Source organism: Aplidium turbinatum, chromosome 1 (assembly GCF_918807975.1).
Source record: "Aplidium turbinatum chromosome 1, kaAplTurb1.1, whole genome shotgun sequence".
NCBI lineage: Eukaryota > Metazoa > Chordata > Ascidiacea > Aplousobranchia > Polyclinidae > Aplidium > Aplidium turbinatum.
Genome location: NC_137472.1, coordinates 54,904,691 through 54,919,184, shown reverse-complemented (window position 1 = coordinate 54,919,184; position 14,494 = coordinate 54,904,691). Strand labels below are relative to the sequence as shown.

The window sequence follows — 14,494 nt, the reverse complement described above, 5'->3', positions numbered from 1 at the left end:
AAGAAATAGGTTATGTTTGAAACGTCCTTTCGGTAAAGCAGGCTTACTTGTAAAGCATTGCTTCTATTTGAATCATCATCATCACGTACCGTCTCCTATCCGAAGGTTGGCTGTCATTTTCTTCCACAAGTCACGTTCTTCTATTTGAATAAGATGCCGAAAAAACACATTTATGATGGCGAAAGCTTTGTCAAAAATTGCACAAGTTCCACAACTTGACCGATTTTATTTATGTTAGCTACATATTTAGTCGAGAATACGCGTCGACCAGGTAGCCCACATGAAATGCCGGTTCTGTTCAAAAATCAATGTTGCATTTGACTGTTTGCTCACAATCCTCTTATTTTTTCCACAGTGAGCTATTGCATCAAAGAGTATTTACCCGTTTTGGTGGCTTGGCCATTATTTTTCTTTGTACCTATTGCTTCACCTCGAATCAGTCTGGCAATGTTTTCATTTGTTAGTGGTGGATATCAGTGGTGGATATGGAACAATGCACGCACGTGGTGACATTTTTAAACAATGGTTGAAGCGCCAAAGACACTGCATAAGTGCATATAAGATGTGCACACCAAACGACTCTACTTTACTAGTATAGAGTCTCGGATGCCTATTGCAATAAATTCCAGCTGGTAAAATTGGTTTTGCTTGAGTTTATTTAACGTTTACAGCAGTGGCAAAACATCAAAGGACTGATGGTACTTAAATAGAACAATTTACATTAGGTGAGAGGATAATTTGGGCGCGGTACAAACGAGATTTTCGGGCCCCAAATAAAGAGACATCTCAGAAAAACACAATATATCCAAAGAATATGAGGTCGTTTTCTGGGCCTTTTAGAAAGGTTTCGGGCCCCTAAAATCATCCCAGGCTCGGGTGAAAAAAGTACCCTTTGGACCCCCTGTCAACGCTACTGTGAAAAGCCTAGTCTCCATTGACGATGATGATACCACGCAATGGCTAACCAACGAGTGCCCTGATATATAGCGAAACGAAAGAAAAAAGGACTGATTTTTTGTGAAACGAACTTCTCTGGCTGTTGCGATGACGCTGACAAAATTGCTTTTCTGCTTGTTTATTTGGAAACACAAAATAAAAATATTTATGCAAATCGGCCTTAAGCATAGTCTTGAGATAGGCTACAAAATATATTCGATTCGACAAATATATTAGGCTAATCTGTTTGATAGCTGAATGTCATGGGATTGATTGATCTTATCATAGCGACATGATGCAACACTTATGAATCCAATAGATCCCAGCAAACAAAATTATCCATTTTTCCATCGTTTCAACGTCTGGCAACGATGAGACGACATTGACAATGGCAACTTTTGTGGTTCAGTCATTTAAGCTATTATGACAAGCAAACGAATTGTGCTCTCCTTTCAAACCTTACAAAAGATCCAAAAAAATAGACATAGGCATTTAAGAAGGCTTGTGATTAGTTGTTGAACTTGACTTTGAATCAGTTGGCATTTGAACTGCCCACTCGACGTCTTCATCAGTTTTGAATGGGGTAATAAATTCTGAATGACGAATTCCAGTTGAAAATTGAGGGGGTCTTGGATGGTCTATTACTACTAGCTCCGGGTAATAATTTCCGGGTCCAGGTATTTTAGTTTTGTCTCCTGGCATATACCTTCTCGCCAGCATAGAATACATGGGAGCACGCTGTCTGTAGCTGTTAGGATCCACAATACTATAACGGGCTGCTCCAGGAGTTTTGGCAAGATCTTCAGCAAAACTTCCTGTGAGGCATCTTCCAGTCATAGAATAACTTGCGCTTGCTATTTTATTGATGACTTTGTTACCTAACAAACTTGGTAAAGCGTAATTGTTTGGAGCAGGGTAAGAATCGCTTCGGCGAAATCGAGTTCTTGATCCCATTGAGTATTTTGGAGCATGTTTCTCTCCTTGCGGATGAACTTTTTCGTTTTCATATTTTCCTGGTCCTGCCTGGTCACAAACAACTCAAACTATCAATTAAAATTGTGAAGTCAGATCTAGTTGTTTCAGCAAGTTAGTGGTGGCAAAGCAGGTTTCTAAACATGTTTCGAAATTGTGAACCGCGGATAACCATTTATCGATACGTTTTGTCGTTGTGTAAGCACATTGGTTTAACGAAAACACGCGATGATTTCCGTGTTATTATGACTAGATTCGAAGCTTGATTCGAAGTTAGGCCTACAAAACTAGTCTATAGAAAATGATGAAACAAAAAATACTCTTTTAATTTCAAAAAAGTCCAGTGACTGGATGACAGCATTAATTCTGACCTAGGCATAGACTGACTATCTGCGCAAGCACAATTTTGAATTTCTTTTTAGAAACAAAGCAAATGAGAGATTGTGGCTAGCAATGTTAACGCTGTTAACCTACACAAGATGGTAGTGCATGATGCATTGCAATAAAGATGTTGTTGCTAAGCAGTGAGCACTTGCCCAAGGTGTTTTTACATGCAAAAGCATTCTGTAAAGTAGGGCTTCGACCTGACGCACGGTCTGAGTCAGTGTTAAAGTTCACTGTAAATGACTGATTGAATCTTTATCCTCGGACTGGGAAAGCTTCTTGTAGAGCTTAATCCTGGCAGTTTTGCATACTTGTAGAGGCTTTGAATCACTGACGCAGGCCCGGTCACCGAGATTGACAGAGTGAAGTTTCCGATTGTTGAAGTCTTGTTGCCAGGAAATTATTCTATCCATTAGACGCCGCTGAATGGAGAGCAGTCCTTAACGTGCGTTGCTCAAGGAGAGCAGTATGCCGCTGAATGGGGAGCAGCAGAAATGCGTTAGTCACTTTTGTAAAGTTGGTAGTTGTCAGCAGAGGTGGGCAAAGTTACTTTCAAAAGTAACTGAGTTACAGTTACAGTTACTTGGCCAAAATAGTAACTGAGTTAGCGTTACAGTTACCGATTTTAAAAAGTAACTAGTTACCGTTACTAGTTACAGTTACTAGTTACTTTCAGTTACTCACAAATCTGAACATAAAATTCTGCACCTGGCCAGCTCTGCATGCAAGTCCAGTTTAACCGCAATGTTTGATACATATTGTTAGAGCCATCCATGCTAACATAACAGCACAAGTACAAAACCAACAAGGTTTTATTTAAAAAAAATACTCAGTGGCTTATATGTTTATTTCCTGTGAGAAATACGAGCATTTCAAAGTGCTCGTCACTCAGGCCTGCCCTTTTGGGCTTTAACATGTCCATCCTTGCCCAATCGTCGTCGTCGTGTGAGCTTCTGGGGCCGAAAGTCTATCCTTTTACCGCCCCAGATTCACGATGTTCCCGGACTACACTGGAAGGCTACTAGAGAGCAGCCAGTCTTTGGTTTCATCATCCATGACGCGCAGACCTTCCACTCCGTTAGGTGGCTTGAAGATGTTACAGTCATCGATGATGTCCGCCCCGATAGTTCAATTGGTTAGCGCGTCACTTCTGGAACGAAAAAGCTTCAAGATCAAGCGGCACTGGTTCGACTCTCAGGGCATGCGCTTGAGCAACGCACGTTAAGGACTCCTCTCTATTTAGCGGCATCTAATAGATGGAATAATTTCCCGGCGACAGGACTTCAACAATCGGAAACTTCACTCTGTCAATCTCGGTGACCGGGCCTGCGTCAGTGATTTAAAGCCTCTACAAGTATGCGAAACTGCCAGGATTAAGTTCTGCAAGAAGCTTTCCCAGTCCGAGGATAAAGATTTAATCAATCAATCAATGATGTGGTCTGCGGTCTGTTCCTCGGCACTACATTCACAGGAGGAAGAGGCCATTTCCCATTGGTGCATGGTTGAGCGGAAAAGCCCGACGCCCGTACGGAGACGGTTGAGGCGCACCCATGCCTGTATTGGTAGTGTCAGGTCGATGGAGCGTGTGTCGGCGTCGGGAATGAACGAATAGTCTGGTGATGAACATTATGAACAAGTGCTGCAATGAAAACAATATTTCTACTGCAGCACTTGACGGAATGGGAGTGTTATGTTTTTAAAACAGTTTTTTCATCGGTCCAATTGTGAATCTGGATCCGCTTAACTTGTCCTCAGGGTCCGCTTCCAAATACTCCTGTAACAGATTCAACGCGCATTGCTTTCTTTTCTAGGTATTTGCGTAAAGTGGTGCAAAAGTCCTCCGTGGCTCTACCTACCACCATCCACTTCAGCGTCGCTGCTACTCCCCTCTTCAGCAGACCAGTTTGCTTCTTCAATTGCTTGAAGCATGTTCTGTTTTATTTTTGTCTTCAATTCAGCAGTGTCGCTTAATGATCAGGCATTAAACACAGATAAGTCTAAATTGTAGGTGGAATGCAGTCGCTGTCCTCTAACCAATGACCAAATCTGGTTTGTATTGCTTCCACAAGAACGTTCACCAACGGCAAGCAAACAGCAATGCTGTTGCTGGTTTTAATGTCAGACAATCTTTTTAGAGGCATTGCAAGCGTTACACTAAATGCAATAAGTTTCAACTTCTTGAAGGTAACTATAACTAACTGACTATAAGCATCAACAAATTTCTTTTAATCGCTGCGTGTTTCTTGATGCTTAAAGTCAGTTAGTTAGTTACCTTCAAGAAGTTGAAATTTACTGCATTTTTATAAATATTTTCAGGTTCCTGATGAGGGCTTAAGTTAAACCGAAAACGTTTGACTGTTAAATTCATTTGTAAATATGTAAAATTTATTATTATAATGCTCAACCCTGTTGCATTGTTGTGTCTTGCCTGTCTTTGGTACATATTGATTAATCGCCAAAAACAACTAATTTAGCCAAATCAGTTATAAAAAATCGCCAAAAAAGAGCCAAATCATATATATGAAGCTAAACGTCTTAAAAAATCGCCAGATTTCTGGACTTTGGCGATCAATTCGCCAATATGGCAACCCTTCTCCACCAGACCACAAAACAAAAGTAGAACCGCCCATGCGCAGTGCTGCGCCGATACATCTGCGAAAAAAATGCATTATTGCGCAAAACGCAGCAAACACGCACTAAGCAAGACACAAACACGTGCAGAGAAATAAACGGCAATTAAAAACTAAAATTTCGATACAAAAGTAACTTGTAACTGTAACTGTTGAAAAAGTGTTAAAATAGGAACTAGTTACCGCGTTTCGTTACTTTTGGAAAATAGTAACGAAGTTACCGTTACAGTTACTCAAAAAGTAACTAGTTACAGTAACTAGTTACTTTTGTAACTAGTTACTGCCCACCTCTGGTTGTCAGCCTCGGTCTTGTATACCGTAGAAAGTGAAACGTATCTGCAATGAATACAGTGCTGCACAAAACCTCATATCATTGGGCTTTGTCTGATGGTGTCAAAATGTTTTTGTCAAAATTGAACTTTAACGAAATAGTCGCAATACCTATAACTTCCAGAAGGAAAAGTTCACATGTCACAAGCTTTTGACTCAAATCAAAAAGTTGTCGGAAAATCAAAATTTCCTATCAACACTCAAAAGCTGCTGCGGCTGAAATGGTGTCCGACGTTTTTTCGTAAACAGTTGTTCATAAAGCAATTGTTCGTAAGCAATTGTACGTAAAACAATTGTTCGTAAAATTAATTCTTCGTAAAACAATTCATTCTAAAGCATTTTTTCGTGCATGCATTTAAAATTTGATGTATACGAAGAAATGCTTTACGAAGAATTGTTTTACGGATCTCATTTTACGAAAAACAGTTTACGAACAATTGTTTTACGAACAATTGCTTACGAACGATTTGCCTATAACCGGCTGAAATTAATCTCTTTTTAAAAACCACATGTTCACTTAAACATCGGAGAGGCCCACAACAGTTTACGAATCGTATATTTCCTAAAAATGACTTTAGTTAACTCAGCTATTTTATGCGTGCATTGATTACGTGCCGGTCGAAACAGTATTTTATACATTACAACAGATAAATTTTATTTGCGTAATTTTCACAGAAATTTCGTTATCTGACGATTCAAATTGTTATGTCAGTGCAATTAAATATGTATTATTAGTAAACTCTACAGCATGAAAGAAACGTTTCTTAACTTATTTATCTAAAGTGAGATACATCATCTAACTCTCCAACTTTTGATTTGTAAAATTGTTATTGAATGAGCAATTTATAAAAAAATTTTTTTTATTACTTTTGATGATCTATTCTCTTTCTTTATCATGACGTATGTGAGTTTTACAAAATAAGAGGACACTATGCACTGGCTTTGCAGAATTATATGAAAGGAGATGCTGCCATGCGTTTATAAAAGTTTTGTTAGTACGTGCGCGCAACATGTCTACAGTAGAAACAATTGTTTAGTTTAAAGCAGTGAAATTCTAATTAACAGAGTTAGTATGCTTAAAAAAATAAAGTGAAAAGATTAATCTCGAATTAATAGATAACCTTTTCTAATGTCTCAGCTTCAATACTACTGCTGCTGTATATTAGGGAGGGCCGTCGGAAACAGATCGCTTAGCAACTCGAGTTTCTTAGGAGGTTTGTCGAGTAAATGGCGAAATCGAAAACCATTTTTTAATTGAACGCCAGGAAGACGGCGCACAACACGGACCTAATCGGTAAATCACCCCAATCCAGGGATATTGCCAGAGTTGCCATACCGTCCTTAATTCTAAGATTTGTCCTTTTGAAGAACTCTATCTTAGAAAATATTACTGTCCTTATTGCTAGGAAATGTCCTTCTTTTTGATTTGAGTCCTTATTTTGTCTTATTTTCAACAATTAGTGAATAAACGTAGTGGAATGACAGCCAAATCCCTATTACAGTAAAAGTAAACCTAGACCTGAGTTGTAGTGAGATGCACATAGTATTTTTTTACGAACAATGAGTTGCTGGAACACATTGTTTCTGGCAAACAATATGGCATGTGATATATAATGGCTAGTATAAATGTTGAGATTTGTTCAAAAACGTTTGTTTTATTTTGTATGAAAATTTATTTTTTCTGTTGTCGTTATTTTGGGGTCCATGTCGATGGCAACCCTGGATATTGCAGTGGCGTATACGCCGCACACCCATCAAACATGGTTGATTCATCAATCATCATACAATTAAACATGCAAGTAGGCTACTTGGTTGCCTATATAAATGGTGAAGGCAGGGTATACAAGTAGCCTAAGTACTTGGTAGCCTACATAAAAGGTGATGGCAAGGTATGCAAGTAAATAGGCTGCTTGGTAGCCTACATAAAAGGTGAAGGCATGTTATGCAAGTAAGTAGGCTTTTTGATACCCTATATAAACGGTGAAGGCATGGTATGTAAGTAAGTAGGCCACTTGGTAGCCTATATAAATGGTAAAGGCATGGTATGCAAGTAGGCTACTTAGTAGCCTATTTAAAAGGTGAAGGCATGGTATGTAAATAAGTAGGCCACTTGGTGGCCTATATAAATGGTGAAGGCATGGTATGCAAGTAGCCTAAGTACTTGGTAGCGTATATAAAAGGTGATGACAGGGTAGCCTATGCAAGTAAGTAGGCTACTTGGTAGCCTATATAAAAGGCGAAGGCATGATATGCACGTAAGTCGGTTTCTTGGTAGCCTATATAAAAAATGAAGGCACGGTATGTAAGTAAGTAGGCTACTTAGTAGCCTATAGGGCCTATAAAAAGTGAAGTCAGGGTATATGGACGACACAGGTATCAGATAAGTATCAGTGCTCAGTGAAGGCAGAACAGATAGGGTGTTACCATGACGTACTCAACAGAGGCCATGTCATCGTGCGTGCTGGAGTCTAAACTGGAGGCGAACATGTTTTCATGACTTTGACATACCATATTGAAAAGTTATGTATAAAAAGTTGAAGTGAACGTTTTTCACCTTAAATATTTATCTTATATGAAAAAGTTTGCTAGAAAATCAATTTTTAATTGTATATTCATTCGCCATTTGCGCAACCATACTAAAACGATGCAGAGTTGCCAGGTGTGAAAACCCCAACAGACATCTGTGTGCTTTAATCGGTAGCCTACTGTCCCGTTGTTCTGTTGTTGAATTTGCACAATTGTTTTAACATACCCTTCTTTGAACAGGAAAAATCTACAAGAACTATCTTTACTTTTCAAAAACGCAGAAAAGTCTTAGTTTTTAAAATACTTTTTTTTTTCTTTCAATTTTAATAATAATCCTATGTGATGAAACTTTACTAAACGTTTCATTTAGCAGCTTTATCTGCGGTTTTTATAATGTATATATTGAACAAATTTTTAATTTTACTCAGCTTTGTTTTGAAAATTGCACTCCTTTTCATGGCATTTCATTTAAAAAGTTAATTGTTTTAAACTTCTGGCAACACTGATATTGTGTTCAATAATTGAATTAGGTTTTGCGGTAGTTTTGAAGGTGCTTGCTGTTGAAATGTTATTTAGGGTAGGATATTTGGATAAATGAAATGTTGATTTATTGAAATACTGGCCATGCAAACAAATATTGAGTACCGAGGCTGAAGGCTAGCTAGCGAATGCCGGTAGCCGCGTCAGTTTTGGTAAAATAATGTTAGGCTACTTGAGGGCACACCCAGAAGTGTTATGAAATTGTGTGAAAAGTAACTTAGGCTACTGTACGGTACCTTTGAGAATGATGGGAATTGTTGAGGCTAGCTTTGTTTTTTTTTCCAAATTGGTGTAGCTGTTTTTATTTTTAGTAGAGGTGTAGTATATTAAACGCATGATTGCAGGGTCAGCCTTCAGCTCTTGAGCCTAAAATTGCTTGCATGGTCAGTATTTTAAGGTCACCATGGCTCAGACAAATCTAGAAATCCTAGGCAGCATTTTGAAATTCTACCTTAGAAAAATAATTGCTTAGTCTGGCTAGACTTGTGCAGGCTAATACTTTTCTACACTGTAGAACAGTACAGCAAAAATGTGGCATGAAGGCACCCAGGAATTAAGAGACACTCTCATTTTCAAACCTGGTTTTAAAATTTTGTTGCAGTCTAAAATACCCGATTGTTCTATACTGTGCATGTAGTATAAATAGGAATAGTCTAATGTGGTATAAGAAGGAATAGTCTAACAAACGCTTTTAAGTTTGTGTGCATTAATAAAAATTTAGTCTCCAATTTTGAGACCAGCAAAGTTTTTAAAAAAAAAAGCAAAACGTTCCATGTTTAGATTGTTCTTATAAAAACTGTGCATTTAAATTGTGCTGCTTAAAGTTTGATAAGTTGAATTTGGTCAGTTCATGCGGTCTCAAAGCATCATTTGTGACCTTAATTTTGTCAAACTTGTGCCATTGCAAAGTGTAGCCTATAGTTAGTGCAGGCATAGTTTTCATTACATCTTCATTTTCATGTATATTTCAAAGTATGTTAAGAGGTTATTTGATATTTAATTAAGATGGGTAGAAAATGTTGTGTGACTAATTGCCATGGAAATTATGATGAGGCAAACAAAGAAACAACTTTTCGTTTACCTCGAAATCCTGAAGAGAAATATACCATATATAATATGCATATACCAGGTGACACAGTTTGCCAATGGGTACTTTATGGTTATATCATGTTTCATGAAGTTGTTAACCACTGTTGCAGACCCTCGTTATGTCGTGTTTTTCACTCTATATCAGATCAATACCAGTTATCTGTGAACAAAAAGTATGCAGCTACATTGGCCAATATTATGTTTGAAAATTATTGTTGTCTATTTTCACCTGTATCAGAAAAGGAAGTAAAACAAAAGATTTAAAACTTATATATGCATTAAAAACTTGTTTTTGTTTGTTTTTCTTTGTTGTTGAGACTTCTGTAAGGACAGTTATAGAACTTCTTTAAATGTCCATTTTCATTCCTGAGAAGTCCTTGCACTGATATTATTTAAAGTTGTCGTAACAGATAATTTTTTCGTTCATTATCTGAACTAAAGTAGCACCACATTAGTTGCGCAACCAGGGGGCTTGGTTTAGCCCCCGCCCCCACTTTACTAAAATCCTGGTTGCGCTACTGGCCACAGTCCTTTCATGTAGTAGTTTTGACCATGTAGGTACATTGTATTTTTGTGAATCAGCTCAATACAAAATAATAACTTCAAAGTTAAAACCTTACACATCTACTGTAATTATTTTTATTATTGTAACACACACGGGAACAACTATTCATTGGAATAGACTATGTCAAGCATATGAAATGCCATAGATGAAAATGTATTTTACATTTTGAAATTTGAAAGCAAAATTTTCATTGTAATCGTTTTAGGTTTAAATATACTGTGTTTGCAATGCAATATGTCAATGAAAATGTTCGCCTCCAGTTTAGACTCCAGCACGCACGTTGGTTTGGCCTCTGTTAAGTACGCCATGGGTGTTACCCTACTGACTGAAGCAAGTAGGCTACCATAATTGGGTTCTGTTTCAATGAAACATATAATCATAATAGTGAAGTGAAGGGATATTTAAAACACAATTCGCAATTTATTACAGGTATTCAGGACAGTAGCCAAATCGTAATAGTGCTAGTGGTAGCCTACCAGTCGTATTTTACGTTGATTGATTGAATGCAAATAATGACAACATATTAATTGCTCCGGTGGAGTCAGCAGAAACTCACTGAGCCATCAATTCTACGCGATTTTAGCATCCAACAGCTCACAGAGCTTTTCGTCGAGACTAATGTTCCTACATCGATTGACAGTTTTCCATGCTGCACACAAGCAGTTGAGCGCGCAGTCAAACTCGCCACCGAAGTGAGCGATGAAGTCATCGGCCATGATAGTAGACATGAATTTATTCTGACGCGAACTGCTGCTCGTTCACAGCGTCCACGTTTTGAGTCAAAGAAAGATTACGTTCTGTGATTGTTTTTGACTGTTTACGTCGTTTTGTGTATTTTTTATTTTTTTAATTACTTTTTTTTTTGGAAATTTTTTTTTATTTTTTTTATTTGGGTGATATTGATTTTTTGTGCGGCGTCTTCCCGTGGCCCGATCTAAAAAAGGTTTTCAGATTATTTGTTTGTGACCTAAGCCTCCTATCTGAGCCGAGTTGCTAAGTGATTTGACAAAAAAAGTGCATTGACGGCCCTCCCTACTGTATATCAACATTATATAACCTTTTCTTTTAACAAAATATAACTGTGTCATATAATAATATACAGAAGGAAACTTTACTTTTAGTAATGCATGTATTATTTAAAGGTTAAGATTACTCTAGCAACGAAATGAAAATAAATTTAAAGATATTAGTGCTGGTTGCTGCCATTTCGTGCCAAGTTCTTGGTCAAGGTAAGTCTTTGCATTTTTGTGTTTTTATGCTTTGTAATGCATACAGATTTTATGTAAAGCTTTGTCTGATAAATTAAATCATTTAGCCCCTTTATGAAAAAAGAAACTTTAAAATCAAGTGACGTAAGTTTGACTTTCCTGGTGTGCGCATGAGCAACGTAGTCCAAGGACTGCTATTTATTCTGCGGCACCTAGTAGATGGCATGATTGACCGGGGCTGCGTCAGTGGTTCAATGTATGTGAAACCGCCAGATTTAAGCTCTTAAACAGACTTTTTCAATTTCAGAATAATCAATTAAAACTACACTTTTTTCAATGTATCCCTGTCATGCTTGACCCTCAATTTGAATATTGATTCATTAAATCTTTATCCTCGGATTAATAAAGCTTCATTGAGAGGTTAATCCTGGCAGTTTAGTTTACTGGAGGTATGCAGCATTGTTTCGTGTTTTGTTGATTGATATTTTGTTTCTTGCTGATGCAGACACTGGCACCAATGACAGAGCAACTGAAGAAGGTACAAAGGTGACCGACGTACTTCGTGGGACCGAAATAAATGATTCAACAACTGATACTGATGGAGACAAAACAGATGATGAATACAGCAAAATTACAAACGAACTAGAAAAAGAGGCTGACGATATGCAAGAAACAGTTGATGGGATCGAAAAGACGGTCAAAGTTGTCTTGAAGCAAGCCACAGATGTAGGGGATCCAATAAGCAAAGTGCTAAGACGACGAATGATCAGACTCTCTCGGCAACGTATCCGTCGCTTTGAAGCACGCATCAAGGACTTTCGCACAAGATTGCGTGGAATTAGAAAGAACGATCTTTCCATCTGGTTTGCAGAAATGCGATCATTAAGCAGAGCCGGAAGAAGACAACGGATAGGAGCCATCAGAGAACGAGTGGCAATATTCCGGTCAAAAATTGTCACGTTCCGTGAAAGAGGCTTCGGGTTCCGCAGACGCATCAGACAGATACGACGAGATCTCAGAGCGCTCAGAAGCCGACCAATCAGGGCCGTTGACAGGATTTCTCGGGCCCGGTACCCATTCATTTTCGGGCCCCCTTCACCGACAAATTGCTGTTAAAATGAGGATGACACATGCCGTTCAAAGTAGAAAATTAAGAGGAATATTATTTAAATATATTCTCAAAGATTTGTCGTATCCACGAATTTCCCCAACTGTGCCATTACGCATAGCCTAATTAGGGATTTCTCCAAAAACCACAAAATCCTTGCTCTCAATCATGATTTTCGTCGGTATGTTAAAATTGTTGGAGTTTTGTCAAATCGCTCAGAAGACGACCAATTGTTTCTTAAAGGAAGATGCATTTTCATTTTACAAAACCTTTATTACCCGTTCAACCACACCATTGACTACTTTAACAATATAAAAAAATTATTGCTGCACACAAACAGTAATAAAATTAGTATCATTTTGCATGTTAGTTTGGTCAAAGTTTCTGTGGAAAACTGTTCAACACCAATTAAATTTTATGTGCAAGACATGTTATCATTGGTTTATTGATACATCAATGACACCACTTTAGATTGTAGTTCCTAACTCAAAAACGAAGGCCCAAATATCTCGATATTTCTTTTATTTGGAATGTTTACGGCTTTGTCGCAGTCACCATCAAAATAAGCAATGTAACGATAAAATTACACAACTTTTAGAAATTTTTTAATCAATCCTATAACAAGCCTTGTTTCAAAACCATCTATTCTGTTAAATTAACTAGCCTACTATTTTAAATGAAAATCATTGTATGATAACACTGCATAGAAAAATAAATACCTGCAAAAAAGTTAACTGTTTGTATTGACATTATTCTGGTTTTTTCATAATAACCTAGTATCCTAACCCAGGTAAAGGTCACACTGTTGGAAAGTCTACGAGACGAATACTTTTCAGTTTAATTCATTTAAATTGTTTAAAGAAGAATTCATCAGAAACCTATAAAAATGTCATTTACTATTTTTCACCTGACCTAACCTCTTTGAGTGTCTTTCAATTGCAAAACTTTATCAACATGGCGCTTCAAATCGCACATGGGCCTAGCATTCAACTTCTTTATAGTTTGGTTGAAATCATACAGATAGAAATTTGATAATGTCTTATAGCTTCTTCTTCTTGCTTATGAGGCAGCAATTCAGGTAACATCTCCCAATTGTTGCAACCAGAGCAGTGTCTTCATATCAGGGTCTATGAGATTCACATGTTCTTCAGGTCGAAACACTGGACAGTGATTTATGATGTGCTGTGCTGTTTGACAGTCACCACAAATACAGGCTGGTGAGTCACACAATCCCCAGGTAAACATATTGTGCTTGAAGCGACCAACACCAGTACGGAGGCGATTCAGAGTTACCCATTCTTTTCTTGGCAGGTCTGAGCCAGGTGGTACCGTAGTGTCTGGTGTGACTTGGAACTGGTTGGGCCGTGAGATGGTTTCCCAGCGATCTCTCCATGACTTTATCAGGTCGAAGTGACCTTCATGAAGCGCCACAATGTGTCGAGAAAAAGGGCGCCTGGAAGGCAGGCGTTGACGTGTGAGCTGTTGTGCGTCAAGGACTACACTGTGGAGGAGATGGCGATCATTGACCTCTGCCTTTAATGCAAGCCGTATGGTAGAATTCTCTCTGCGTAGTTTTGGTGGAGCGATGCCTGAAAGCACTGGTAGTAAGTCTGTAGGAGTTGGACGCAGGCATCCAGTGATTATGCGCATGGTGTCGTTAAGGGCGATATCTACTTTTCCTGCGTGTGTGCTGCGGCACCAGACTGGAGAAGCATATTCGGCAGCACTGTACGTAAGCGCTAGGGCACTAGTGCGCAGTGTTGGGGTTTTGGATCCCCAAGTCGACCCAACTAGACATCTGAGAAGGTTGTTTCTTGCTGATGCTTTGGCACGAACTGAGTCACAGTGTTTTTTATACGTGAGTTGCCGATCCAAGGTCACTCCCAGATATGTAGGGCAGGGGTCATGTCGGATAAGGGTTCCATCTAGGGGGACTCGTAACTGGCGGCCAGCTTATAGCTACGTCTTAGCAAAAGAAACTTTCTACCACTCATCATATTATTCTAATCATAAAAGTTCTGAAATATTCTTCGGTAACTCAGTTTTATGAACAAATAGAATCTTGCTCCTATGTGTCATCATTGCATGTGTTTTTTGCTGTGTTTACTTGCGTTTTTAACTCAAGTTAAACAAAACTTGTAGAATTTATGCGCTTGTCTTCTGCAGTAAAATATTGTTTAAATTACGAGATATTGAACAGCATTGT

The 14,494-nt window shown here is 38.3% G+C and overlaps 2 protein-coding genes across 2 annotated transcripts; one reads left to right on the top strand and one right to left on the bottom strand.

The window, feature by feature from the left end:
- Window positions 1-1,282: 1,282 nt before the first annotated feature.
- Window positions 1,283-7,763, bottom strand: LOC145767367 (ciliary microtubule associated protein 1A-like). Its single transcript, XM_082579180.1, has 2 exons — window positions 7,677-7,763; window positions 1,283-1,959 (listed from the first exon to the last, which is right to left on the bottom strand). The coding sequence occupies exons 1-2, from the start codon at window positions 7,761-7,763 to the stop codon at window positions 1,429-1,431; spliced, it is 618 nt and encodes a 205-aa protein (XP_082435306.1). The 3' UTR covers window positions 1,283-1,428.
- Window positions 7,764-11,121: 3,358 nt separating this feature from the next.
- LOC145780905 (uncharacterized) lies at window positions 11,122-13,678 on the top strand. The gene is made up of 2 exons (XM_082592568.1): window positions 11,122-11,201; window positions 11,686-13,678. Exons 1-2 carry the CDS (start codon window positions 11,138-11,140, stop codon window positions 12,294-12,296), a joined length of 675 nt encoding a protein of 224 aa, XP_082448694.1. The 5' UTR covers window positions 11,122-11,137; the 3' UTR covers window positions 12,297-13,678.
- The last annotated feature ends 816 nt before the right edge of the window (window positions 13,679-14,494 follow it).

What these genes read in the sequence shown, in the direction of transcription:
- LOC145780905 (XM_082592568.1), top strand. Translation starts at nt 11,138, where the DNA reads ATGAAAATAAATTTAAAGATATTAGTGCTGGTTGCTGCCATTTCGTGC. An exon ending in GTGCCAAGTTCTTGGTCAAG is followed by an intron (nt 11,202 to 11,685) that starts GTAAGTCTTTGC and finishes TTGCTGATGCAG; the next exon opens with ACACTGGCACCAATGACAGA.
- LOC145767367 (XM_082579180.1), bottom strand. Translation starts at nt 7,763, where the DNA reads ATGGTATGTCAAAGTCATGAAAACATGTTCGCCTCCAGTTTAGACTCC. An exon ending in CCTCTGTTGAGTACGTCATG is followed by an intron (nt 1,960 to 7,676) that starts GTAACACCCTAT and finishes GTTTGTGACCAG; the next exon opens with GCAGGACCAGGAAAATATGA.